Genomic DNA, 26,395 nt, shown 5'->3' with positions numbered 1-26,395 from the left:
GGTATGCAGTGGAATGCATTTATATGAAAATATACTTTTGCTCATAAAGACCTTAAGGGAATATTTACCTAAGCAGGGAAAATAAATGATCAATTAGTTTTGTATACTGTTTCCTATTATTTTTCCAGTCCTTTGGAAAGAGTTGAAAGAAAATGAAATCATTGAAGTATGTCACACAAAATATGCTATATAAGCTCATGTCAAGTAGTTTGCGTGCTTGAAACATCTATTCTAATCAGAAGTGTTCTGACTTAATTCAGTTTGCAGAGTAAAAAACTAACCTAGTTTAACCTAGACTAAACAATATACTGCATCTATGTTCTTTCCAATCTGCATGAACTCTATCTGATAAATCCAAAGCCAGGTCCTTCTTTAATTTTGTCATGCAGTATTACATCCATTCACTAGTTCAGATGTTGCTGTTATTTAACATACCAATAGTGTTTTGCCTGTACTCAAGCTCAACTTGCAGAAACCATTGCTCTGCATTTGATTATATTCAACTTCTATAAAATAAAAAATTACTCTCATCTCTGACCTTGATGTTTTTCTTCTGGCTACCTTAAAATACAACTAATGATAAAAAAGTGGAAAATTTTTGATCTTTAGGAACATTTAGATATCAGTTAATTTAAAGGTGTTAACTGTATGTACATACACTCAAAAGTATGAGTGTATGTTAACTACTCATGCTTCCGAAATTGCTACCATTTTCCTATTTCACACCAAACAAAATAGGTTATTTCACTTTTCAAGGACTTTTCTTAACTGAATAAACAAGTTATAAGGATTGATTAGAAATTGCTGGACATAAGCCTTTTTACTACAGTAGAAACTTTCTGCTTTCTGTAGACCATAGTGCACTACACAAGACAGGTCAATAGTCAATTTTAAAATTGGAGACAAGGGGAATACATTTACACAACTTCACTTATATACTCACACTTTAAAAAAATAGGGATGTATTTTCAACTGCTTTGCTTCCTGTATCTTTATGTAAAAGTCAAATATTATTTTAATTAGTAGCATTTAAATATGGCATTATTATTTGATTTACTATAAATTGTAATATAAAAATTCCAAAGTAGTTAGTTTTACAATGCTGGAACCTAATTAATGATTTAAGGTTCACCTGTAATTGTTGAAGTAAATTCTACCCTTTTAAAACCAAAGTGATTTTAATCAACCAGTTAAACGTTCCACACATACAAAGTCAGTCATAGCACTACAAGAAAAAAGGATAAATAAATAGCAGAAGGAATTTCATGAAAACAAAACAACTGTATCAGAAGTTACTCCAATACATAAATTCAGTCTCTCTAACATACAGGAATTCTCCTTTAACAGATTTCAGTGTGCCAATTGTCTAATAAGACATCTTTACAGCAGGCTGATATATACATTGGTTTTGAATGCAGAGAATCTAACATAAAACTAAGGGGATTCTGACCCCTTGAGAATCTCACTATTTTTTGTACACAGTTGAAAAAATAAAATCCTACATAACTATTAATTTAGTTAAAGACCAGGAAAGCATGACTAACCTTAGCTCCAGGAAGTACTTCATTTTGCTTTAATGTTAGGCTCAACTCCATTCTACCAATCAGCTTACTGATCTGCACAGGGTCAGAAGGAGTAATTTCTGGCAAGTTTCTTGTTAACTGTGGATGTGGCTCATAAATGATTTTTGGATTCCAGCTAGGTGAAAGCTTTGGTTCAGTTGCCTTAAAACGATACAGAGAAAGGAATAAGAATGTATGCCATTTCTTATAAATAAATAAATAAATAAAGTATTTAAAATAAAATTATCACTTGTGTGGTAAGTTTACACAAATATAAATTTGACAGTGGCATTAAAAATATGTATTGATAACTGCGAAAGAAACAAGACATGCACAATCTGAAACAGAACAGTTAATTGTAGAGGACTTCTACACATTAAGTTGCAACCAGATTCCAGTACAATACATCCTAAATTTTAGTCCTAAAGCCTCTTACTTCCTTCTCCCTCCTCAAAATCAACAGGAAGTTATTATTAAACCTATAGAACACAGATTCAACTCACATATAGCTCAGAATTAATCTGAGTGTAACAATATATGCTATCCTTCAATTTGCATTCTCATATAACGTGTTTAATTTTACCAGCTGTGTAGCTGAACACACTGGGGAGGACTTTGCTGATGCAGGAAACTCATCCCAGAAGAGAGAGACACCTGAGAGCTGCAGTAACTTGTGAGCAAAAGCTGTGGGCTGATGTACATTAATTCCAGAGCACTCATCTGCCGTTTCATCACAGTACATAGTTCTGGGAGACAAAAGCAAGCAAATAAAAATGGTGGGTACGTGCAAATTGTTACCTTTATTGTGCCATTTAGCCTCTAAGTTTGTACATGCTCTCTCTCTTCATACCATTTACAATGCCACTGACTGTCCTGAAATGAGAAATCGCCACTCTCTGGGAACGGGTGGAAATCTTAAGTTTTCTACAGGACACACAGGACAATTGTGACATGCTTCCAGAGTGACTATATCCTAGTGTATTATCTGAGTATTTATGTCTAATCTGACCACAAAGTGAAGGAGTCCACTCGACACTTGTATACACATTTCCATTAGGACATACACAATTCTTGTTTCAGAAATTTGATTTTTTTTAAATCTACTACCTTCTAACATTTTTCTTTTGTCTCAAAGTACTACTTGAAAGTAACAGTGTGTCAAAATGCAAGCTGAAAATTGAGAGAATAGGCTCCAACCTATAAAATTTCTGTGAAATTAAATTTCTCACATTATAATGTGTGAATGTGAAGCTCAAGGGCAGCCTTGGCTACAGTGACCATGAAACAGTGGAGTTCATGATCCTCAGGGCAGTGAGGAGGGTGCACAGCAAGCTCACTACCCTGGACTTTAGGAGAGCAGACTTTGGCCTCTTCAGAGATCTGCTTGGTAGAGATCTGACTGGAAAAGGAGAAACATAACCCTCATTTTTGAAAATGGAAAAAGGAAGACTCGGGCAACTACAGGCCGGTCAGTCTCAACTCTGTGCTGGGCAAGATGATGGAGAAAATCCTCCTGGAAACTCTGCTCAGGCACGTGGAAAATAAGGAGGTCATTGCTGGCAGCCAAAATGGCTTCACTAGGGGCAAATCATGCCTGAAAATGTGGTGGCCTTCTACAACAGGGCTACAGTGTTGGTGGATAAGGAAAGAGCAACTAATGACATCTACCTGTGCTTGTGCAAACCATCTGACACTGTCCCACACAGCATCCTTGTCTCTAAATTGGAAAGACATGGATTCGATGGATGGACCACTCAGCAGATAAGGAATTGGCTGGATGGTCACCCTCAGAATTGCAGTTAACAGCTCGATGTCCAAGTGGAAATCAGTGACAACTGGCATTCCTCAGGGGTCGGTATTGGGACTGGCACTGTTTAACACTTTTGTCAGAGACATGGACAGTGGGATCGAGCACACCCTCAGGAAGTCTGACAACGACACCAAGCTGTGTGGTACAGCTGACACACTGGAGGGAAGGGATGCCATCCAGGGGGACCTTGACAGCCTTGAGAGGTGGACCCATGCAAACCTACTGAAGTTAAACAAGGCCAAGTGCAAAGTCCTGCACATGGGTCAGGGCAATCCCAAGCACACAGACAGGCTGGGCAGAGAATGGATTGAGAGCAGCCCTGAGGAGAAGGACTTGTGAGTGGTGGTTGATGAGAAGTTCAACATGACCCAGAAATGTGCACCTGCAGCCCAGAAAGCCAACTGTGTCCTGAGCTGCATCAAAAGCAGCATGACCAGCAGGTGAAGGGAGGGGATTCTCCTTGTCTGCTCCACTCTCATGAGACCCCACTGGAGTACTGCATCCAACTCTGAGGTCCCCAACATAAGAAGGACATGGACCTCTTGGAGTGAGTCCAGAGGAGGCCATGAAGCTGATCAGAGGGCTGCGGCACCTCTACTATGAAGACAGGCTGAGAGAGTTGGGGTTGTCCAGCCTGGAGAAAAGACGACTCCGGGGAGAACTTATAGCAGTCTTCCAGTACCGAAAAGGGGCTACAAGACAGCTGGAGAGGGACTGTTTACAAGGGCATGGAGTGATAAGATGAAGGGTAATGGCCTTAAGCTGAAGGAAGGTAGCTTTAGATTAGATATTAGGAAGAAATTCTTTCTGTGAGGGTGGTGAGGCACTGGAACAGGTTGCCCAGAGAAGCTGTGGATCCTCCCTCCCTGTTCAAGGAGTTTGAGGCCAGGTTGGATGGGGCTTTGAGCAACTTGGGCTAGTGGAGGGTGTCCCTGCCCATGGCAGGGGGGTTGAAACCAGATGATCTTTAAGGTCCCTCCCAACCCAAACCATTCTATGATTCTATAATACTGAGAGACAGCATATATAGTAATCTAGTAAAAAATCTCCACATATTAGAAGTTACAGTGGAAAAATAGACCTACCTTTCCTTAAATAAAATGTATCAAACATCAAAAGAACATGCTATTTAACAGATTGCTTCAATCTAGTTTTTAAAGTATAGAAGAAGTGGTTTGTTCTGGAAATGGACTTCCATAAGAAAAATAATTACAGTTTTACTGATATCTCTCCTGAACTGAACATAACCTGAAGCTTATGAATGTGCAAAACCAAATACATTTCTTAAGCATTTCTCAGTAAGAATCAGTTTTGCTTCATAATGATTTCAACACTTTGCAAGAAAGTATCCCCTAGGTCAGAAAAAATACTTTAAGAACATGTGCAATATTCAAGTTCAAAGTAACTGTAGAGTACACATGGGTTCTTCTTAAAGCTCACAGAGGACCTAAAATCTTCCAGTGTAATTTTTTTCAGGACTGTATCTTTCTTTATGAAAATACTTAAAGTGTCTTCAATATATAAGAACTGTTAAGATATTAAAACCCCTCTGCGTAGGAGAGGGCCTGATTTGCCAGTAATATCCATTGACTGTTGAACATCTGAGAAAATGGTATTTATTAATTAATTAGCTTATCTTTGGAAAATCTAGAACTCTTCTAATTTGATGGTTAAATTTCTTTAGCTTTGTGTTGGTTTTGCGTGGCAAGGTTTTGGTAGCGGGGGGGTTACAGGGGTGGCTTCTGTGAGAAGCTGCTAGAAGCTTCCCCTGTGTCTGACAGAGCCAATGCCAGCCGGCTCCAAGACGGACCCGCCGCTGGCCAAGGCCAAGCCAATCAGCGCCTCTGTGATAACAGATTTAAGAAGGAAAAAAAACAAGCTAGAGAGCGCTTCTGCAGCTGGAGAGAGTGAGAAGATGTAAGAAACTCGGCAGACACCAAGGTCAGTGCAGAAGGAGGGGCAGGAGGTGCTCCAGGCGCCAGAGCAGAGATCCCCCTGCAGCCCGTGGTGAAGACCATGGTGAAGCAGGCTGTCCCCCTGCAGCCAATAGAGGAAGGATGAGGGGGTGTAGAGATTCCACCTGCAGCCCGTGGAGGACCCCACGCCGGAGCAGGTGGAGGCATCCGAAGGAGGCTGTGGCCCCGTGGTAAGCCCGTGCTGGAGCAAGCTCCTGGCAGGACCTGTGGATCCGTGGAGAGGGGAGCCCACACCAGAGCAGGTTTGCTGGCAGGACTTGTGACCCCGTGGGGGACCCCACGCTGGAGCAGTTTGCTCCTGAAGGTCTGCACCCCGTGGGAGAGACCCACGCTGGAGCAGTTCGTGAAGGACTGTAGCCCATGGGAGGGACTCCATGCTGGAGCAGGGGAATGATGAGAGGAGTCCTCCCCCTGAGGATGAAGAAGCGGCAGAAACACCACGTGATGAACTGACCGTAACCCCCATTCCCCATCCCCCTGTGCCGCTGAGGCGGGGTGGAGGTTGAAGCCGGGAGTGAAGTTGAGCCCAGGAAGATGGGAGGGGTGGGGGGAGGTGTTTTGAGATTTGATTTTACTTCTCATTCCTCTACTCTGTTTTGCTTGGTAACAAATTAGATGAATTCCCTCTCTAAGTTCAGTCTGGTTTGCTCATGATGATAATTAGTGAGTGATCTCTCCCTGTCCTTATCTCAACCCACAAGCTTTTCGTTGTACTTTTTCTCCCCTGTCTAGTGAACAAGGGGAGTGATAGAGCGGCTCTGGTGGGCACCTGGCCCTCAGCCAGGCTCAACCCATCACAAGCTTAAACACGTTAAGTGGAAGCTGCAGAAAGAAAACGCTCACTGGCATTGTAAAAGAGGTGCTCAAGATCTAGTATCTGACTGTATACTAAGAATGTGTACACATGGGTAAAATATACTGTACAGAAAATGACAAAAAGTACCTTAGGAAAAACAAAAAAACAGATAAAAACCCCAAACACTTTTACCTTTCAATTCTGATTTCAAGTGCAGATCCACTTTTAGAGTTTTCCGGCACATGTTCTATTCGCAAAACAGTATCTAAAAAGGTAACTTTCACTCTTCTTAGAACTTAAATGAGAAAACAACAAGATACCATGCAAGCATTTAAGTCAAGTTACTCAACAATGACTTCCATAACTAATTTAAAACTGTCTTTCATTTTGATTAAGTTCTCAATATTTACTTCAGTGGACATAATCAAGTTTAATAATGTAACAAGACGTCAAGTGACAATGTAAACTCCTTCTAAATGTCTAATATGTACATCCACACCACGCAATGGACCTTTAATGCATGCATATTTGAGCAAGTGACAACTCAGACCAAGTTGTTCTATGGCTTAGTGAGGATGGCCCTCAAATAAAGTACATGCTTCATTGTGCACCATGTCTGTGCATGTCTAGCTCTGACATTTCGGCATGAGGTTCTCCACCACACAAGCTGGTCACAAGCCCTTAGTTTCTTCCACTTAAAAAAAGCAACAAGAAGAACCAGAGTTTCTAAAGTCCTTCTAACACCATGGTGTGACTATTGAGATACATATGTCCCAAAAGGTCAGCTTTGTTTAAAAATAACAAAAAAGCCATTCTCTGTTTCTCCCTCAACAGCATCACCATTAACAATCTAAGTCTGTGTGAAGAACTAAATTGGAACCTCCAAAACTAAGGCATCTCACCAATCAAACACAGATTTAGCTGGATTTGTTCTGGTGTAAACAAACACCAATTTGCCCTAAAACAGGGTTCATTCTGTCCACTGAGCGAAGTATCCACATGTTTCAGTAATTAAATGTGGTGTCCCATCCCCTCCTCCACCTCCAAAAACATGATTAACTGTCCTGGCTTCCTGTTTAAATTTTACAGGTAACAAGTGAAAATTTATGACACAAGTTATGGCGAATGAGTTGCCATTTTGTAAAACTGAGACACAACATAAACTGTTTTAATCTCAGATGTTCATTCAGATTTCAATAATTAATTCATACCTGTTTCAATAGTTTCTGCAAATTTCTCAAGTCCTTCAAAAGGCTGGGACCCTTCTCCTTGTTCATCTGTCAATTTTTGGCTAAGACACTCTTTTGCAAGCTGCATGCTACTGGTCATAAAACTTGACCAATACATAGGCTCAGACCCAGATGCTGTGGAGTAAGAGAAGTCTTAATAAATTTAAATCTGAACATTTTGAAATAATAAAGACAAAACGAAATAATGCATTTGGTATATCCAGAAAAGAGTTTCAACAGCTTAGTAAGAAGTCATACTAAAAAAAAAAAAGAATCTAGCTACAATCTCTCTTTATACACCCTACTACTTTAAAATTACTTTATTTAGATTGCATTGGTAAGAGTCCGGAATTTGAAAATTCAATATAAACAAGATGAAACCAGGATTTAGTGAACCAATCTTCAGCGCTTCTTTAAGTGAATACTTTCCAAGTACTTTTATTATATTGCTAAGATTTTGCAGGCATAATTGACAAAATGAAATCAAGGAAATAACTCTTTTTTTATTAAGAATTACTTAAAGTTTCTTATTCCATTTGAAACATACCCTAGATAGGGAAAGACTAAACAAGGTTTAAACAAGGTTTAAGATGTTATCTTAGCATATTAGAACACATTTTAAATGTCTAACACAGACCTGACATAATAAATACAACATAATAAAAATCCAAAAACACAACACGTCTTAAGCTGAACAAATTTTTTAGCAGCCAGATTAACTTGACAGTGCATTCCTACCAGCTAATGCCAAGCCCATTGTAAGCAAATACTCTAAAACTAGATTAGAAAAGTTTACCAACTTCAACTATAAGACTCTACTATAGACAAACAAAAGTAAAACTAGCACAAATATAAACATGTTAGATAGGCAAAACATTCCAGTTTAGCATTCAGGCCTAGAAACATCCATATGGCTACAGAAGTGTGATAAAACCAGCATTGAGGGGGTTTTTTCTACTGTATTACAAAGCTCTGTGCAAAGAGAACTAAATGGATGCAAGTGAATAAATAAAGCTTCCTCCTAATACTACCATTCTTTCAAACTAATAATCTTACATCAGAAAGTAAGATAGCTCAAAATTTAGATCCAGTTAAATAAGAATGAAATGCAGAGCATATATAAGCAAGTTACTTAAGGTAACTTGCAAATGATTGAAAATAGGGTTTATGCATTTTTTTCTCTTCTTTATGATGCATTTAAAGAAATACTTTCTTCCACCTTCTCTACACTATAAAAAAAGAAAATAAATTAAAATCCTTCAGACATTCATCCAAAGTTTTCCACATGCTAAAAATGCACTAAATGTCGTACACACACTATAACAACACACCTTAACAGAATTTACGGAGGTTTGACAGTCAAACTTAACCACCAGGACAGTCTGAACTAGATCAGGTAGATTCATATGGATACAGACAAGCTAGAAGAGCTCAGACAATCCTCTTGGCATTACAGTCAAAGGTAGTAAGTATTTAGGGTACTTAAAAGTCATTATTTCAGACTGTGACAGCAATTAAAATGTATTAGTTGTTCTCCAAATACACAAGAAGATTCACCTTTCATCCTAAAGTTGCCAAAGAAAACCAGAACCTCACTGAATCCCCACTCATAGTCTTACACTATTGTGTTATCTTACTGACACCTAATAGCCAGCTACTAATGCTGACTAACAGCACTTGGCATACAACACAAAAAACCTAGCTAACAAAAACTCCTTTCCACACAGTATTATTTTCATTTCAACATGTCTGAAACAGTTTGGAAGAAGAGACAGAACAGTAGGAACATTATAAACATTTTAAGTTATTTAACAGAACAACCAATTGAGAAGCACTTGACAACCAGTTGACAAACACCTGATGGTTTCTTTTTTTATTACATTCTCTATCATTGAAGTATGTAAATTAAATTGCACTTTAAATAAGACTAAGAACTGACTAAAGCAAGTGTAGCTTTTTGCCTCTGAAAAACTGTAAAGAATCTCCTTTTTAAAAATTAAAAAATAAGCCTACCAAGCCTTGGTCTTGGCCTGAAGACCATCTCTAATCCTTTTACTTCCAATGCACAGTTATCCTGTAGCAACGACCCCCATGGAACAGACAAAGAAATTGACTGGATAAATCCATCTGTGACCTCCAGAGGTGCGTCTGCAGACTCCAGAATCTCATTAAGACACTAGAAGAATAAAATAAAAATAAAATAATCATATCCATAATATTGAGGCTACCAGAAAATAAATTATACTCAGAAAAACAATAAACTGGCCAGTTTCAAGTATTTTGATTCCATCATAATTTGTTTCACATTAATCACTTTGCTTTCAGCATAATACAGATTTCTCTGTGGTACCTGTATAACCTGTATTTTCACACTATACCAAAAAATTCTACTATCTTACTATTACAAATACTACAGTAGTGACACAAGTTAATCTATTCTTTCTCTGGCAATAATTGAAGAAAGCTGAAAACAGGCTGACATTAAAAACACAAAAAGTACCTGGTTTCTGTGACAAGAGTATTTCACTAGCATGTAATTTCAATGTAATGTTCATTTTACCTTTCTCTGTGACACTGGAAAAAATGAAACCCAATAATCATCTCTTCCTGTGTAACATACTTGCCATTTCTACATTTCATTTTAACATGTTCAATGTTCAGCACTAATTTAAAAATCAAAGGTCAGTGGACAGACCAATATTCTACAGAAACTGTTCCACTAATCCCATCCTTTATAGTGACATAAACAAAGCTACAATCAAGTTGTCCTCAGTATCATACAGATTAAGTGAAACTGATGAGAAAAACGGAACACCAGCTCTGAAGAAGTAACTTTGGATTTTTAAGTTTTTCACAATCCTCAGAAAAGACTCACTTGCTGCACTACATAGCTTTCATTACATCTATACAGAGTCCAAAGAACCTCTTTTCAAATGAAACATTCTTTGCATTTATGTTTAAAAAAATAAATATGCAAATCCCTGTTTGTACCTTGATTCAAAAAAATTAGTTAAAAATTAAATTATTTAACAAGACCTATCTAGGCTGCTTTAATAAAATAAAAGCAATCACAATCACATACTAAATTTGGTGAATGCAACTTTTTAATATATACACTAAAGACTGTGGTTGTAATACTAGGACATAACCTTCAACTGGCACAAAAGTGTGGTTTTGACCTTCCTGTGTTGAACAGTGCCACTGAATTTCCCTGAGAAAATACATAAATTCTATATCAAAAGTTGTTTTAAAAATGAGGATTTAAAAAAGTTGTTTTACATTTTAATTATACTTAAAATGTTGTTCTAATTATATAGGATAATTTTAAAATAAAATTAACACAAAAGTCTTCAGAAAATGACATTTTTCATTCTTAAGTCTCCAGGTGCAATTTTCCCCATCATGTTAACTTATTGCTCTACTTATGGTCTTAACAACTTTGCCTCTAGAATTTTGTTTGCTTGCATGTTCAGTTTTTCTAGTTTCTGTTCCAAAGTCCACTCAAGCAGCAGAAAAAAAGACACCACCTTTAAAGAAACAGAACCTCAAACAGTTCTATCAGGAAATTATTTAAGAATCAAATAATCAACTAAGGTTCACTAACATGAAAACTTTATTTTGAATTAAATGTAAGAATTTTAGATGTGCTAATAGCATAAGATAAGGCAAAAATAAGTATTTGGCATGAAAAACATATCTGAAAATATCACAGATTCATTTGAATTACTTCCATTACAAAATAATTTTCTATTGCTGGAAGTAAGATAGTGACCAAAAGCTATTGTGAATAAATCTGATCTCAGATGTCTTTTTGCTACCAACATACATGGCAATAAAAAACAGTGTATTTTAATACCTTCCTCATTACTTTGAAACAGAAATTTACTATATAAAAGCAAAAAAAAAAATCAAATATTTTTATAGCTAAATTGCTTCATAAACAAGCCAGTTGTTCCTAGAAAGTGGCAATTAGAGCATTCCAAGTGAAATTTTAAACTGAAGCACAGTCTTCACATCAGGACTTGTTTTCTACTAAGTCTCCAGCTGGAATCACAGTAATTCTAGTAGCAAAAGAACCATTTCATGTATATTAAAATTCAACCACAAGCATCATGGGTTACATTTTGATATTTCTAAACAGTACAGGTCCCAAGCGGCAAAGGGGTTACACTAGTAGCCCCAGGTATTCCTACATATCTCTATAAACATGTAGGATACTGGCTAAAGTAGCTACAATGTTAAGATGAACAGAAATACCCACAAAAATGCGTAAGATAATATGTAAAAATATAGTCATTCTGGTGATTCATAGCGAACAAGCTTACAATGACTGGGGCGGGGGGAAGCTGTAGTACTTCCGCGACATCTGTTTTTGCAATCTGTCATACGTGAGAAAGTCACGTGCAGAGAACCTCAAACATATCATTGTTTACAAGCCAAAAAGAAAAGTGCTGATCTACAAATGGGGAAGATAACCTAAGCATTATTGTATATACGTTTAATCACTGTGTATACACAATTAACTGTTCATTTAGCACTGGTCACTAACTGCCGGTGTTTCAAAGTATTTACATTTTAAATAATGTCGCTTTGATTAGTGAAGAGTGCTGTGATACCCACTAGAGGGCATAATAATTCAATTAATGCGAGACAGCCTTACTGCCTGCCATAGAAAACAAGGTGCAGACACAGCCAGAAAAAAAAAAAACAAAACAAGAAGCAAACAACAAAAAACCCCACACTAAAACACTGGTACTATTAAGCATTTCTGCGAACGTCTGTCTCTTGCCACTTTCAAACATATTTTCACACAAACAACTGGAAAAACATTATTTGAAAACATCAGATATTCACAAGTATTTTAAGATGTACCCAGCATGGCCTAATACCAGAACACAGTATAATAAAAAAATGCGTTTTGAAACCTAGTACCTAGTTCATCATCTGTGCTCCCCTGGAAGTCAGTGACTGACACACAGCAGTGCTTAAGGCTCCTCATGACCGTCACTTGACCGGCAGGTAGAATTCAGTAACACTGGTAATTAATCCAAGAAACTTTACGAAATATTACAAACACGGACACAGACCTTTGGATTACTACAGTAGGCTAGAAGCGTGCGTACGTGTGTGTATATATAAACACACACACGCGTATATAAAAACACGCACCAGGACTGAAAAAAACCATGTTCAAAGCATGACAGCCCACCTGCTAAGCAAACTCCACCTAAAAACAGCTTTCCATTTGTCAACAAGTACTTCCACCATTGCAAGACTAGAGGACAATTTTTAGAGATCTACATTGATTAAACTCAGCATAACACTGCCACTAAGAACAAAGGTGCCTCCAAGATGAAGACTAAGCAGAGATAGTACAGGGATTACTTTATGTATTTATCATCTCTAGCAGTAGTCAGTAAACCCACTCCTCAATAACTACAGCAGCAACTTCTAGTAGTTTGGGCTACACTAGCTCCTTCTCCTTGAAATATCAGCAGCTATTGCCTTCTTTCAGTTTTTGTTTCCTTTCTCATAACTAAAAACAATGAGACCAAAGCGTGGCTAAAAAACCATATCCATAATAAATGCCCAGATTCTCATTCTTTTTAAGTGCTCACATACCAGAGGAGCGTTCCCTGGATGAAACGCTAATTATGGCTGTAACTTTTTACATAAAGAAGGCTGGGTGCTGAAAATAAAGTGGGTGGCAGCCGGGGGCAGGGAATCAGCTGGTCCTTCAGACGCAGCAGGAGCCGAGGGGGTGAAGCGCCGGCATCTCTTACCCACTTATCCAGCGGGACCTGCGTCAAGGAGCCGGTGCCCTGGTAAAGATCCAAGCTGAGCTGCTCCAGGCTGAGCTTCTCCTGCAAGAAGTGGCCCAGGTACCTCTGCAGCAGGTACCTGCAGGCCCTCTTCTTGATGGACTCCGAGAAAGGCCACGGCATGGCGGCTGCGCGCCGGGGGCCGCCGGGCTAGGCAGCGGGCCGGGGCCGGGGCTGGCCCCTCCGGCGGACGGAGAGAGGGAGGCGAGAGGGAGGCGAGCGGCAGCCGCCGAGCCCAGCCTCGCCCCTCAGCGCGGGCTACCGCAGGGGCTTCCCGCTGCTAGGCGGCACCCCCGCCGCCCCTCACACCGCCAGCGGGGCGGCGCTGCCTCCCCTCAGGGCTAAGAGGTGCTGACAGGTAGCTCCATCCTCACTCGGATACCGTCGCCGCCATCTTCTCGGCGGCCCGCGAGCGCGGAGGGGGCCGCCGCAACCGCGCTGCGCAGCAGAACGGTGCGCGGAATAGGGATAAGGGGCCGGGGGCCGGCGGACTCCCCCGCGTCAGCTCTCCGCCGCCAGCGAGAGCGGTCAGGCCGATCCGGACTGTTTGTCTCCTTCCTACCCGCGCGCCCCCCCGCCGCCGAACACCGTCACCGGCACCGTGACGTCCACGCGGAAGTGGCGTTGCCGGAACGGAGGAGGCGGGGGCGGAAGCGGCCGCAGGAGGTGCGGGAGGGGGCGGTGTCGCGCCGGAGGGGTCTGTGCTGCCGGGTGGCGCCGGGGCCAAGCGGCGGGCGAGAGCTGGGGGTGCCAGGAGCCTTCGCGTAGCGGGTGGGCCGCCTCTTTAGCGAGCGGCCCCGGGGGAAGCAGCAGGGCGAGTCGTTCTCCGCCGGCAGGGCGAAGCGGCAGGCGCCGTTGTGTCCGGAGCCGTTTGGGGTCGGGCGGCGGGGCCTTGGCCGCCCGCCGCCGGGGCTGGTAGGTGGGCTCCGCTCCCGGGGCGCGGCGGTGCTGGTGGGGGTGCCCGCGCTGCTCGGGGCAGTGGCGGAGGTGTGATCCGTGGCTGTTTTGCTGTCATTAAGTCGGAGTGATTCATTGCGAATGAGAGGCTGAGCAGCTCGGTGGCCAGCTCCCCTGTCGCCTTCGGTTTCTCTGTAATTTGTTTGCATGTCCAGGGTGGGATTTGTCCGGAAGGGATGACTGTCATGCTGTGAATGTCTGGCGTGTCGCAGATCGGTTATTGCCAGCCCCCAGCGCGCAGCTACCAGAGCAGTCGGGGCAGGTCCCAAGGGGCTGTCCCTGCCGGCCTTGGGCAGGCTTCCCTGCGGGGTTGTTAGCGCGGGCCCCGTGGTGGCACGGGCACCTGAGAGGCAAATGCCGGAGCCGCTGTGGTAAGCCCCGCAGTCGGTCCCTTTTTGGTAACCGTTGCTTACAAAGGCCTGCTGCGAATGTCTCTGAAATGTGTTGACAGTTGTGCATAAAAGCTTAACGAGAGAATTATTCTTTAGTGACTGTAAACAAAAAGCTGCTGTTAATGTCTTTATAGTTTCTGATAACCCATTTAGTTCACAGACTTTTCTAGGTCTCTCTTAAATTCACCAACAATAGGGTTTTATTTTCTACAGCTATTGATTTGAGTTTTTCCAGGCATGACTTGTCTTCCCACTGCATTCTGGATTAGCAAAGTGCAGAATTAATTACTGCTGAATCATAGGCTTATACAACAGAGTGCGAGTTACTTGCATAAGAAGAGGCAGCTTCAGTGATACTGAGTCTGCTTCTATGTGCTAATGTAACCTTCCTAAGCAGTTGTTCTCAACATCTTGGTTTTGTGTTCTCTGGACTGTCATCTCATGAGTTACAGAAGTCACTGGGTCTCTTGTTTTCCTTTTTGTGGACAATGTTAAATATATAACTCTTGTTTTATGGTGTTAATATATATTGAGTGTAGTGATGATAAATCTAAAATAAGTGTTTCCACATGCAGAATGGAGACTGATTGCAATCCTATGGAGTTGCCCAATAATACAGGGTTTGAAGAGGATTCCGATTATAGAGACTTTGAAGGAACAGATGTGAAAGATATGAGACTAGAAGCTGAAGCTGTTGTGAATGATGTTCTATTCGCTGTCAGCAACATGTTTGTCTCAAAAACCCTTCCCTGTGCAGAGGATGTGGCATATATCAATGTGGAGACCAGGGAAAGGAACAGATACTGCCTGGAGCTCACTGAAGCAGGACTCAGGGTAAACTAATTTGTTTATAATTTCTTAAGCCTTTTTGTTTTGAACAGTGATCATGTTCAAAAGGTGCCTAGAAAAATACTTCAGTGATGCCAAAATAGTATACATATTCCTCTTGTACATTTATGAAAGCCTGTTCTACATGTTTTCTGCTAGAAAGTGGAACTTTAACTAGTTATTTCCAACAAAGCAAGAGGAGAAGTTAATGGAAAAACAGGTATTTATTTGAGAGACAAAATTATGAAGATTGAAGCAGGAATTTGTTACAAGCATGTCAGTCTTTGGGTTTCTCAGGTACCCACATAAATCAGTAATACAGCATATATAGAACTCGTTTTCGCACCATTTGTATTTTTTGTGCAAACACATAGATATAGGACTTCTTTTCAATGGTCATAATGATAGATTTTACCAATATTCTGAGTTTCGGACAAAAGGTATTTGAAGCTGTCTAAATATTGTATTAGCGCTAAGCCCCATAGTAGAAAGCACAGATTTAAATCCAGTATCTTTTGTTCTCACATTACCGTACTACCCTGAGTGGCGAAGTTAAACATTGTGATATTTGTTTCCCATTGCAAGGTGATCCTAACTGCAGAAGTTTAACCAGTGATTTCTTTGTTGCAGGTAGTAGCTTATGATTTTGATCAGACTGATGACAGATTGCAAACTCCATACCATGAAACTGTCTACTCCTTATTGGACTCTCTCAGCCCTGCGTATCGAGAGGTGTTTGGAAATGCATTACTACAAAGACTAGAAGCTTTGAAGAAAGATAGTCAGTCATGATTTACCCAGAAGTGAGGAAGGTTTAGTGCTGGAAGGAATTCTTAGTATGAGGCACTGAGATATTTCTTACAAAAACAGTCACAAACATCTTAAGCTTAATTTCTTGCATTAATATCTAATTCATGCTAATACTACTCTATAGCATTTTGCTACAGTGGATTTGCATATACCACAATGCTATTAAAAGCCACTTTGATAAATTGTAACATTAATAAACTTTTTTGTTTTCTTATTTTGTTGTAGGTGAGCAAGTAAATGGCTTCTTACAACATTAAAAAAGTTTGGTCTCTTTTCAAAGTGTTACTAAAACTAAAAAAATATAGAGGTTGAATGTTATATATACAAGTAGTAATTTTGTGTGTGTGTGTGCTTACTGATAATTTTCATATCTGCTTTTAAAAATAGAAGTTAACTACTTGCTCTACCCAATTAATTAAAAGTAATTGGGAAAACTACTGTTCTGCAAAGAACAGAATTTTAGCTTGATTTGCTATACATAAATCTGAAAATTCTCAGCTTTAGTAACAAGAAGGATGGTTCTTGAAACAGTTGAGCGTTACTTATATACTGACAGTATCAGAGTTAAAAGCAAGGCTCAGTATTATTTATCTGTCCTTGTCTATGGCAACCAGCAAACTCCAAATAATAAATGAGATGTACTGCTAATATATGAATGTATTGTCTGAATCACAAATGAGTTAAGCACAGAATTAGGATTTAATGGTCTACATTTCCTAAAGATGATGTTATATATGCTATATATATGTATATGTATTCTATACTGTAACTGTTTGAGAGGCTTGGAAGACATTTTAGCCTGTTTACTATTCTGACTGTTTACATGATGTACAGGATATACCCAAGAGTATTTTTGCTTCAGCCTTTACTTTCTATGATACAGTACTTTGGTACTCCTGTTTTTCACATGTTCTCCCTCAATTGTACAGCATCCTCTCCTAATGAATACTAAGTAAGCACTGTAATGTTAATTGCATTGTATTGGTTTGAAACCAAAGGCTGTATGAAATTTGCTAAGACTAATACAAACTGGAAGATATCACTTGTATTTTCTACTTAAAAACTGGTACAAATCTCTTTATAAAGCTATTGTTCTGCTGTAACTTTTCAAGTATGTACTGAATGGTAGACTTTTTAAAAATTGCAGTTGGTTAGAAATACCAGTACTGTTGAACTAACATTCTGTGACATTCATGCTTTTTGTATTCTTGTATTATTCAGTATTTGTGCATCTTTATTTAAATAATCCTGCCATTATTCTGTCGTGCTTCTGTGACAAGTACTTGCAGTAGCCTTTTTGGAGCCACATTTAGGGATGCATTGGTTCTCACGCAGTCACAAATTCCAGTGACTTCAGTAGAGCTATATTGACTTCTACCTGCTAAGGATTAGTCATGTTAGTAGAGCTTTTGTAATATCTTTGGGATAGTGATGTACAACTATGACAAGAGCACTGTAGTTAGCGCTTCCGTTTTCCAGAGCTTAATTTTGTGTTTATTTTATCTTTTTAGGTTGAAACTTCTGATATTAATCTTCTGTCCTAGGGTATGCTTCCATGCTCTAAAAATTGTTCATAGGCTCTCTTTTGCACACAGGTCTGTGGCACGTGGTTAGTCCTCTGTGAGGAGAATGTACTTTACCAAATTTATATTTGAATATTTTCCCTTGCAACTAATTTACTTCAATGACTAAAGCATTAAATAAGTGCACCAGTGTGTTGCAGTTTTCTTGGGGGAGAGGGGAGCTACTGGAAAGGGGGGGAGTGAACAACCAAAGTCATCATGCCCATAAAAAAAAAATTGTAAATACCAGATAGTTAACAAGTATTTGAAAACTTTTGGCTGCAAACTTGTATCTGCCGAAACTTCATCATGAAAAAACAGAGTAGGTGATTGTAAAGAGGGACTTGGAAAGGAAGTGTTAAATACAAGTGGAAAAATGCCAAACTAAATGTTACATTGCTAAGATTATATTTTTTTCTGAGACATCTTTAAAATGCTTTGTCCTTTCATGTGCTTATTATGAGCCTAAGCTGAAAAATACTTTCAAAACAGGTGTTTTGTAGGTGTTACCAGAAGAAACATCTGTTGTTTCTGATAACGTACTGCAGTATGTTAACACAAAAATGGGAAAGCTATGTCATTCCACTATGCCTCGGTTTATAAGTGTGAAGAAAATGCTCTCCGGTCCCTCTCCTTGGGCACTGCTGCCTGTGTGGAGGGAGCTTGTCTACAGCGCTGACAATGGAGAATTTCAGTAGGCGCCTCAGACTGTCGGTTGTTTTCCTTACCTGAGCCCCTGAGTGAGTGCTACTTGGCCTCATGTAGCTGTTAATCTATGAATTACCTACAAAGCCGGCAGGCCTGCCTGCTATCTTCCCTGTTTGTCCTAGGGTAGACTGGGTACGTATAGAAAAAGTGTCAGCGTACCCACTAAGTGCCTGTTTATAGTACCATGGCTCTTAGGAGGCGGGCTGCCGGCTGCTCGGGGAAGGCCGCGCCGCCCAGCCCAGCCCACTGCGCAGCCGCCGCTGGCCGCGCCGTCGCGTAGCAACCGGCCGCGTCCCCGGCGTAGGCTGTGGCGATGGCGGCGGGGCCGGCGCAGAGCCGGCGGGTCTTCCTCAACCACCTCGACTCCTACTCCGGCCGCAGCATCGGCGAGGTGACGGAGGGAAGCGGTCCGCAGCTGCTGGCGGCCGCGGCTTCTTAGCGGTAGCTGCCTGAGGTGTCCGCTGCTCTCCCGCCTGCCTCAGCCCGTCGCGGGGAGCGCCCGCCTGGCCCTCGGCCGGTAGTGCGGCCGGGAGCCGTGGCTGGCCTCCAGGGAGCTCGGCCAGGCGGGAAGCCAGCCGCGTAGCTGCGGTCACCTAAAATAGCTGCTGAGGAGGGGGACTGGGGGCAAGAAGGGGTTAAGATAGGAACAAGAAAGAAAATGAGAGTTAGGAGGAGGAGGAGGTGTGGATAAAGCAGGTCGGGAGACCTCAGGCAACAGCCGATCACTATGGAGAGAGAGAACATCTCTCTGAGGTAAGACCTACCTGAGAGGAGGCGGGTTGCAGAGAAGAGGCATCTAGGGACTCAACAAGACCTTCGACTCTGAGGCGTAGGACACAAGTCAATACAAAACATTACTGCTGTGTTTGAGGAGTCCATAATGTTTTCTGTTTTGTGGAAAGCTGTGTTCTGAGCTACATTACTTACAACAGGATCAGGGCTGGTCAACAGAGTATTGGTGTCTTCCTAAGACCATGAGAAGCTGTGTAGTATTCAATATGTATTTGCATACAGATGTGTGTCTTGTATATTGCAGTATTTATCCAGATGTATTGTTGGGGCATCGCTTGAAAGCATAGAAGAAGAAGAGGAAGAGGAAGATGAAAACAATTCAGCTGCTGAAGTTTCTAGTAGGCCAAAGGAGGGAGTCTACCAAATAGTGGGTACCCTTTCTAAGCCAGAGAGTACTAAACCATATTTTGCAGAGGAAACATATGCAGTAAGTAAGAATCTTTCAGGTTGCCATTAGACAGCATTAGAAATATTGCAAGTCATGTAAAATGACTTGCATTAATAATATGGTCTTTTGTTGCTGCTGGAAGCTGTATACATGTATTTTATTCCTTCTGCTTCCTGCACACTATTATCTCCTTCCTGCTAGGTGTGATACAGCAAATAGTAAAAGGAAGAAACTCAGACTCAAAATAGATTTTTAAAAAAATATAATTATGGACAGGACATCATCTATCCTGATGATACACAGGTCTGCTTTCTTTTTCCCTCAAAACACACACCTTGGGTATATCTCTTGTCTCCTCTGTGTCTTTTATCACCATTTTAAAGATAGTGGTGCTGGAATCAAACTTAGTGTCCCCATTCTTAGTTGTTCACTGAAATCACAGTTTTCACTAGCAGCTAATTATCCTGAATACATACAACTCCATATAAAGATATGTCCAGAGACATAACTAAAAGAGGCTTGCTTTTAAGAATGTGGTTGCTTATTGTTTTATTTAGTTTTCTGAAACTAAAATCACCTCTAATTGTCTCTAACTGATTATCCAGAATCTCTTCAAACATTTGAAAATTTTGGTTTAAACATCTATACAGCCGACCTGTTCAATCAGAAAATTATGGCTGGCACTATTTAATCTCAATCACTGCTCTTGCCCAGAGTGTTTGCTGGACTTGCTGAAGTACTGCAGACAATCTGCATTTAACAAAAATTACAGGATATTATTTTGCAAGGAAATAGACAGTTTTTTATTCTTCTCCATTCTGCCAGCTGATCCTTGTTTAAAATACCTATAAAAGCCATAGTTGGGGTTTTTTTTGATGCTCACAATTGCACTGAAAATATGAATCATAAAATACTGCTAAAAATTTTGCATATTTTTGAACTATATTAATGTGTACTGTAAATCAGAAGTTTCAGCATTTAATTTACATTTCATCACCTTACTTGTATCTGACATAAATTTGATGTCAGTCTTACGCATTATTCTAACATCTGAGTGTTAGAAAACTAATTCTATCAGTAAGATAACTTGAAAAGGAACTTTGACATTTTTTTTTAAATGTCAGTTTCTAACTCTTTCCCCAGGTCTCTTCTCGAGAAGAGCTCTTAAGTCACTTGCTTGAGTGTGAGATTGTTTCGTATAATATCACTGAGGATGCAAATCAAATTGAGGAAGCAACATGGGCTGCTTCTGGTTAGTATAGCTGTGAACTGAACAGAAAATTTGTTGGCATACAGCCAGCAAAATTTGCCATAAACGTATAATAAAATTATCAGGAATTTATAGTTTACTGTAATATAAAACTAGGTTCCTTGATGGAGAAATGCTGCATGAATTGTTCAATTAATTAACAAGGGACCATGGAATGCACTCTAGCATTCATAAGCTAGAGAAGCTGTCATGGGATTGTTCAACACTTTAAATGACATATCTGTGTAGGCAGTTATTTCCCTAAATAACTATCAACCATCATCTTATCTCTTTGCATTGGGAGGTGGGCAGAAAATTTGCTCCTGTGATATTCAAATGATGTTTCAATATCTCATATATTTAAAATATATTTTGACTTAAAAGTCCAATAAAAAATACCGCTAACAGTCTTTCTGAAACTTTCTCCTGATTGCTATATCCAAATTCTAATGGGCACCTGGAATCTTTTTATGGTGACAATGCAATATTGTTCTTTATATGATAATTAAACTAAATTACGCTTTCCTGTTTATAGTATAAATACTTGGATAACATCATAAGTTTGAGGAGTCAACAAAACAACCCATATTTAATTATTTAGCCCTAAATTAAAATAAGGAAGCTTTACTTGAATTCTGCAGATTTTCTGTTAAAATCATGAAAAAAACACACTTCTATTTTCTTCTAGTATCTCAGCAGTCCATAAAGATGAATCGTTTCCTAGAATAGATGGTTTCTTTTTTTTTTCCCCCCATGATATGTAGCTCTATGGAGATTGTGTTGATTCCCAATAATTTGATACTATATTACCATTAATTATCTATTTGTTTACTTTCTTGATTTATTATCTTTATTTTATACCAACCCAAATAATGAGTACGAGTATTTGCTTAAAAGTACATATCACATAAAACATTATGGTACATGTCTATGTAGGACCTTTGTATAAAAGCAATAATACAGTTTGAGTAATACCACTTACAAAAAATTAAATCCTTTGCTTTCGTTTAACAGCCCTACATATGGAAATAGAGCATTTTGCAACACCAAAGTTATTCATCCTCATTTCAACAATAATGAGCTGGGCAAAAAGCAAACCCCCTGACCCTGTAAGTAATATGAAAACATTAAATTTTTAACTGTATATTTCCATTTAATGGAAAATATTCATTCCATTCAATTAATCAAGGAATTTCAGTATGTACTTCAACAATAGCTAATAAAGTTAGTGTCAGGAAGTGACACTAAATTTAAATCAGTGTATAGATTTAAATCAGTGTATAGACAGATAAAGAGATACATCTTTATGTCTATATGTTAAGTATTGTTAGGAACCATGTGGGATACTTTATAGTATGCTATTGCAATTCTCAAATTTAGTCTTACAGAAATTGTGCACATTAATGTTATCTGTAGTGGTTCTCAGAGTTTTTCAAGCTTGTGTAATGCCATATATAATACAATTTTTTTTTTAATCTAAAAAGCAGTTAAAAATCTTTTGCTGTGAAAATTGAACTATTGACATTTTCAAAATATTGAACCTCAGGTATCAGAATCAGAAGTTTTAAGAATTTCAAATGAAAACAAAGTTAAACCAGATTTTTAAAATATGTTTTTAAGAACTTATTTTAACCATCTAGGCCTTTAAAAATGGTTCTAAGACATTGAAGATGTGACAACAGTCACATTTTTTTCCTCTGTAGGAAGATCCTGAGATTCCTTTTACTGATGAAGATTATCGTAGAAGAAAATCTCATCCTAACTTTATGGATCACATAAATGCTGAAAAACTCATTATCAAACTTGGGAAAACTGTATGTAAAGATTTTATTTTTTTTTAATAATAATAGGTTGTTTGGTTGTCTTTCTTAGAGCATTATCTTAGTAATGGAAATTACCAATAATTTGAATGAATTTTAAGAATATGTTATTCTCTTGATAAATATGAATAACATCAGCTATTAATAAAATATCAAGTATTTAGAAGACCTTAATGTCTTTTGAAAATAAGTGTTTACATAATACAAATCCTGAATTCTGTCTTTTTTGCTTAGGTAGTGAGTCACTCATGCTTATCTCATTTAAAAAATATATTGTTTCATTAGTTCTATGAGAGAGAATTAAAGCTGGCACCTGTGTAGGGAAAAACTTGAGGATGAAAGAATGTAGAGGAAAGGTATATTAGTGTAGTTTTAAAGAAAAGTAGCATCTTTAAATACCAGCAAGCTATGTTAATTTTATGTATCGTTTAAATACTTAGAAGACATTCTGGCCACATCTAGCATGTTCCTGGATAGTTCGTTCTCTTGGAGCAGAGAGCTTGCTGACTTTTATTCCACCCTATAATTCACTTTAAAATCATGGCCATAAACTGACCCAGAATAACTAGAATATGTTATCACATTATATGTGGTTTGAAATTACTTCCTTCAGCTTTGTTTGTTTTGACCTGATGAGACTGTAAATCTTACTAGAGAGCAGATCATGCCTGTCTCTGTATTTAAGAGCTATTATTAAAAAAATACCAAGAGTGGCTCAGATTGTGCTTCACAACTCAGGAAAATTGACACTGTTGTCATTAGGGATGAAGTTCTGTGGAGGTTAGGAAAGAGAACTGGAAGACAATGAAATACACTGTGTGATGAAGGTGTCATTTCATCATTCTGTTTGTGTGTTAGCAGTCTCCCATAATAAATATAATTTAGTGTCCATTGCAGAAATTTATCTGGCTAATTATAAAGGAGGAAAAAACCATTACTCTGATTTGAGTATATACTTGTCATCTTGTGCCCTGTTGAGAAAATAACACTAGAAATTATATTCTATTCTAAGATGGGTTTAATAGTACAGAATGCCAGAAAAATTTGGTTTACAGCTTGAAAAATTAGTGGTGAATTATTCTTACTTTTACTGTGCTAACATGGAGTTATAACATTATGTAATAACTTTCATACTTGAGATGTTAGAAACATAAAGATTGTAAACACTGTCCTCCAAACCTCACAATAACTTCTGCCACCGGTAACACCCAGGTGAACTATTGACTCAATCTTTCTGACTAGTCCAAAGCACTGAGTCACTAAGTAACAGAGGTATTAATATAATTAGTTTCTAAATGTTTGCCAGGCTGAATGTCTGTTGAGAAGACAGTGGAACAATATGCAGCAGTACACGATAAAGCAACTTGAATATTTTCGATATATACCTCTTGTAGGCCTTTCAAAAGGAGCCCTTTTCCTCCAGAAGTCCAGGGGCACTATCAATGGGTATCATTGCCCCTCTTTGGTTTCTGTCAGCACTTTGGAACAGGAAGGCTTCAAAGCATCTGCTCTTCCCAGCAGATCAACATTAGCTTCCTTTGATAGCTGGAGACTTCTAGATTACAGTTCTTACTCATTTCTGTATTCAGTGGCCTCTGGGGAATGTGCCGTCTGTGAAAGAAATGACAGTGTTACCACTCCCAGCAAAGAGCTCGGCAGGAGATACTAGTATTCAGCAGCCATGTCAGTCAAGAGAACTTGCACCAAGCATAGAAGGGTTTCTTAGACTTGATATCTGTTCAGAGTGTAATTTAATGGCTGTTGTTGCTTAAAGCAAGATTTCACCCCTCTTGAGTTGGTATATCTACCACCTATATTTTGCTTAAAATTCAGTTGTAAGCTAGAAGTCTTTGCTTTTGCCACTAGCACTTTTTTACCTTTACCTTTGTGGTAGGGCATTCAGGCTGTGTAGCTTTTCTCAGAAGTTGCTGACTCTGGGGTCCTGCCAAATTCAGAATCCTTGGAGAAACACCTGCCTACCACAGACAGAAGAGCTCTTCATCTCCCAGCTCTGTTCTCAGTGGCATCACAGTTCCTGAATGCATTAATTTAGACCTGTTTCCCACTTCAAGCATTTTGTTAGAATAAAACAAACAAACAAACGTAAAAGAACCAAAGCCTAGAAGTGATTATAATAGCTAGAATGTGACATCTAGTGGCTTTGATGAATATTACACAGGAACGTGAAGGTCTACCCATGACTAAACATGCTGTGTGTAATAGGAGCTTGCCTAATAATTGCCTTATTTTTAAAATTAAGTATATCCAAGTCATCTCAAGTAGTACCTTGTCATATGTGTGACTTGTGACACTAAAGAGATATTATTAGAGGACTTGAACTTGTCTACCTCGACTTCAGCAAGGCTTTTGACACTGTCTCCCATAACATCCTCATAGGCAAGCTTAGGCAGCATGGGTCAGATGAGTGGACAGTGAGGTGGATTGAGAACTGGCTGAAAGGCAGAGCCCAGCAGGTTGTGATAAGCGGCGAAGAGTCTAATTGGAGGCTCGTAGTTAGCGGTGTGCCCCAGAGGTCAGTACTGGGTCCTGTCTTGTTCAACATACTCGTCAATTACCTGGACGAGGGAACAGAGTGTGCTCTCAGCAGGTTTGCTGATGATACAAAATTGGGAGGAGTGGCTGATGTGCCAGAAGGCTGTGCTGCCATTCAGCAAGACCTAAACAGGCTGGAGAGTTGGATGGAGAGGAACCTAATGAAATTCAACAAAGGCAAGTGTAGAGTCCTGCACCTAGGGAGGAACAACCCCATGCACCAATACAGGTTAGGGGTTGACCTGCAGGGAAGCAGCTCTGCAGAGAAGGACCTGGGAGTCCTGGTGGACAACAAGTTATCCATGAGCCAGCAATGTGCCCTTGTGGCCAAGAAGGCCAATAGTGTCCTGGGGTGCATTAAGAAGACCATGGCCAGCAGGTCGAGGGAGGTTATCCTCCCCCTCTACTCTGCCCTGGTGAGGCCACATCTGGAGTACTGTGTCCAGTTCTGGGCTCCCCAGTTCAAGAAAGACAAGGAACTACTGGAGAGAGTCCAGCGGAGGACTACAAAGATGATTAGGGGACTGGAGCATCTCTCCTGTGAGGAAAGGCTGAGAGACCTGGGTCTGTTTAGCCTGGAGAAGAGGAGACTGAGAGGGGATCTTATCAATATTTATAAATATCTAAAGGGTGGCTGTCAAAACGATGGGGCCAGACTCTTTTCAATGGTGCCCAGTGACAGGACAAGGGGCAACGGGCACAAAATGGGACACAGGAGGTTCCATCTCAACATGAGAAAAGACTTCTTTGCTGTGAGGGTGACAGACCACTGGAACAGGCTGCCCAGAGAGGTTGTGGAGTCTCCTTCTCTGAAGATATTCAAAACCCGCCTAGCTGTGATTCTGTGCAATCTGCTCTTAGGTGATCCTGCTTTAGCAGGAAGGTTGGACTAGATGATCGCCAGAGGTCCGTTCCAACCCCTACCAATCTGTGATTCTGTGAACCTGTTTCAGAGGTTTTTATTTCAGTGTAGTATAGCACTCAGTGCCAAACTGTGGTTTGTCTCCACAAGTGACTACTGCAGAAGCTACTGCAAGGATAGTGGAAGAAAATCCTATGTTACTTTATTCTTAGAGGAGATAAGAAAAAGCACCTCCTGTGCTTTCACAGGAGGCAAGTTTTTCCTGCTGGGAAACGGAAA

General features: G+C 39.8%; 3 protein-coding genes across 12 annotated transcripts in view; 2 read left to right on the top strand and 1 right to left on the bottom strand.

The window, feature by feature from the left end:
- Positions 1 to 13,690, bottom strand: part of ATG2B (autophagy related 2B) — a 49,605-nt gene extending 35,915 nt beyond the window's left edge. For all 5 annotated transcript variants that reach the window (XM_075753610.1, XM_075753612.1, XM_075753613.1 and 2 more), the window contains exons 1-6: positions 13,157 to 13,690; positions 9,387 to 9,549; positions 7,356 to 7,508; positions 6,337 to 6,439; positions 2,146 to 2,308; positions 1,545 to 1,724 (exon numbers count right to left, since the gene is read on the bottom strand). In XM_075753610.1, the coding sequence (XP_075609725.1) occupies positions 1,545 to 1,724; positions 2,146 to 2,308; positions 6,337 to 6,439; positions 7,356 to 7,508; positions 9,387 to 9,549; positions 13,157 to 13,318 (924 nt within the window). In that variant the 5' untranslated portion in view covers positions 13,319 to 13,690. The remainder of the gene's footprint in view (positions 1 to 1,544; positions 1,725 to 2,145; positions 2,309 to 6,336; positions 6,440 to 7,355; positions 7,509 to 9,386; positions 9,550 to 13,156) is intronic.
- On the top strand, positions 13,131 to 17,891 carry GSKIP (GSK3B interacting protein). Of its 3 annotated transcripts, none has more exons than XM_075753617.1 (3): positions 13,131 to 13,270; positions 15,120 to 15,378; positions 16,003 to 17,891. In XM_075753617.1, the coding sequence occupies exons 2-3, from the start codon at positions 15,121 to 15,123 to the stop codon at positions 16,162 to 16,164; spliced, it is 420 nt and encodes a 139-aa protein (XP_075609732.1). In that variant the 5' UTR covers positions 13,131 to 13,270; position 15,120; the 3' UTR covers positions 16,165 to 17,891. The 3 variants fall into 3 exon arrangements, with proteins under 3 accessions (XP_075609732.1, XP_075609733.1, XP_075609731.1); XM_075753618.1 differs by lacking the exon at positions 13,131 to 13,270 and adding an exon at positions 13,744 to 13,861; XM_075753616.1 differs by lacking the exon at positions 13,131 to 13,270 and adding an exon at positions 13,881 to 14,110.
- An 824-nt stretch (positions 17,892 to 18,715) lies between these two features.
- AK7 (adenylate kinase 7) overlaps positions 18,716 to 26,395 on the top strand; it is a 29,056-nt gene continuing 21,376 nt past the window's right edge. Inside the window, exons 1-5 of one of the 4 annotated variants that reach the window (XM_075753607.1) lie at positions 18,716 to 18,843; positions 19,489 to 19,611; positions 20,776 to 20,884; positions 21,896 to 21,990; positions 22,585 to 22,695. In XM_075753607.1, the coding sequence (XP_075609722.1) occupies positions 18,766 to 18,843; positions 19,489 to 19,611; positions 20,776 to 20,884; positions 21,896 to 21,990; positions 22,585 to 22,695 (516 nt within the window). In that variant the 5' untranslated portion in view covers positions 18,716 to 18,765. Of the gene's footprint in view, positions 18,844 to 19,488; positions 19,672 to 20,775; positions 20,885 to 21,895; positions 21,991 to 22,584; positions 22,696 to 26,395 lie in introns of those variants that run through there. The other 3 variants (XM_075753606.1, XM_075753609.1, XM_075753608.1) reach the window with 3 other exon arrangements.

The sequence above is a fragment of the Balearica regulorum genome, chromosome 5, assembly GCF_011004875.1.
Source record: "Balearica regulorum gibbericeps isolate bBalReg1 chromosome 5, bBalReg1.pri, whole genome shotgun sequence".
NCBI lineage: Eukaryota > Metazoa > Chordata > Aves > Gruiformes > Gruidae > Balearica > Balearica regulorum.
Note: the sequence above shows the minus strand (reverse complement) of the source record. Positions and strands in the feature narration are given on the sequence as shown.

Bases quoted from the DNA above. Each gene is read 5' to 3' on its own strand.
- GSKIP (XM_075753617.1), top strand. From the start codon at position 15,121: ATGGAGACTGATTGCAATCCTATGGAGTTGCCCAATAATACAGGGTTT. The intron at 15,379-16,002 runs GTAAACTAATTT...TCTTTGTTGCAG, and splicing joins TCACTGAAGCAGGACTCAGG to GTAGTAGCTTATGATTTTGA.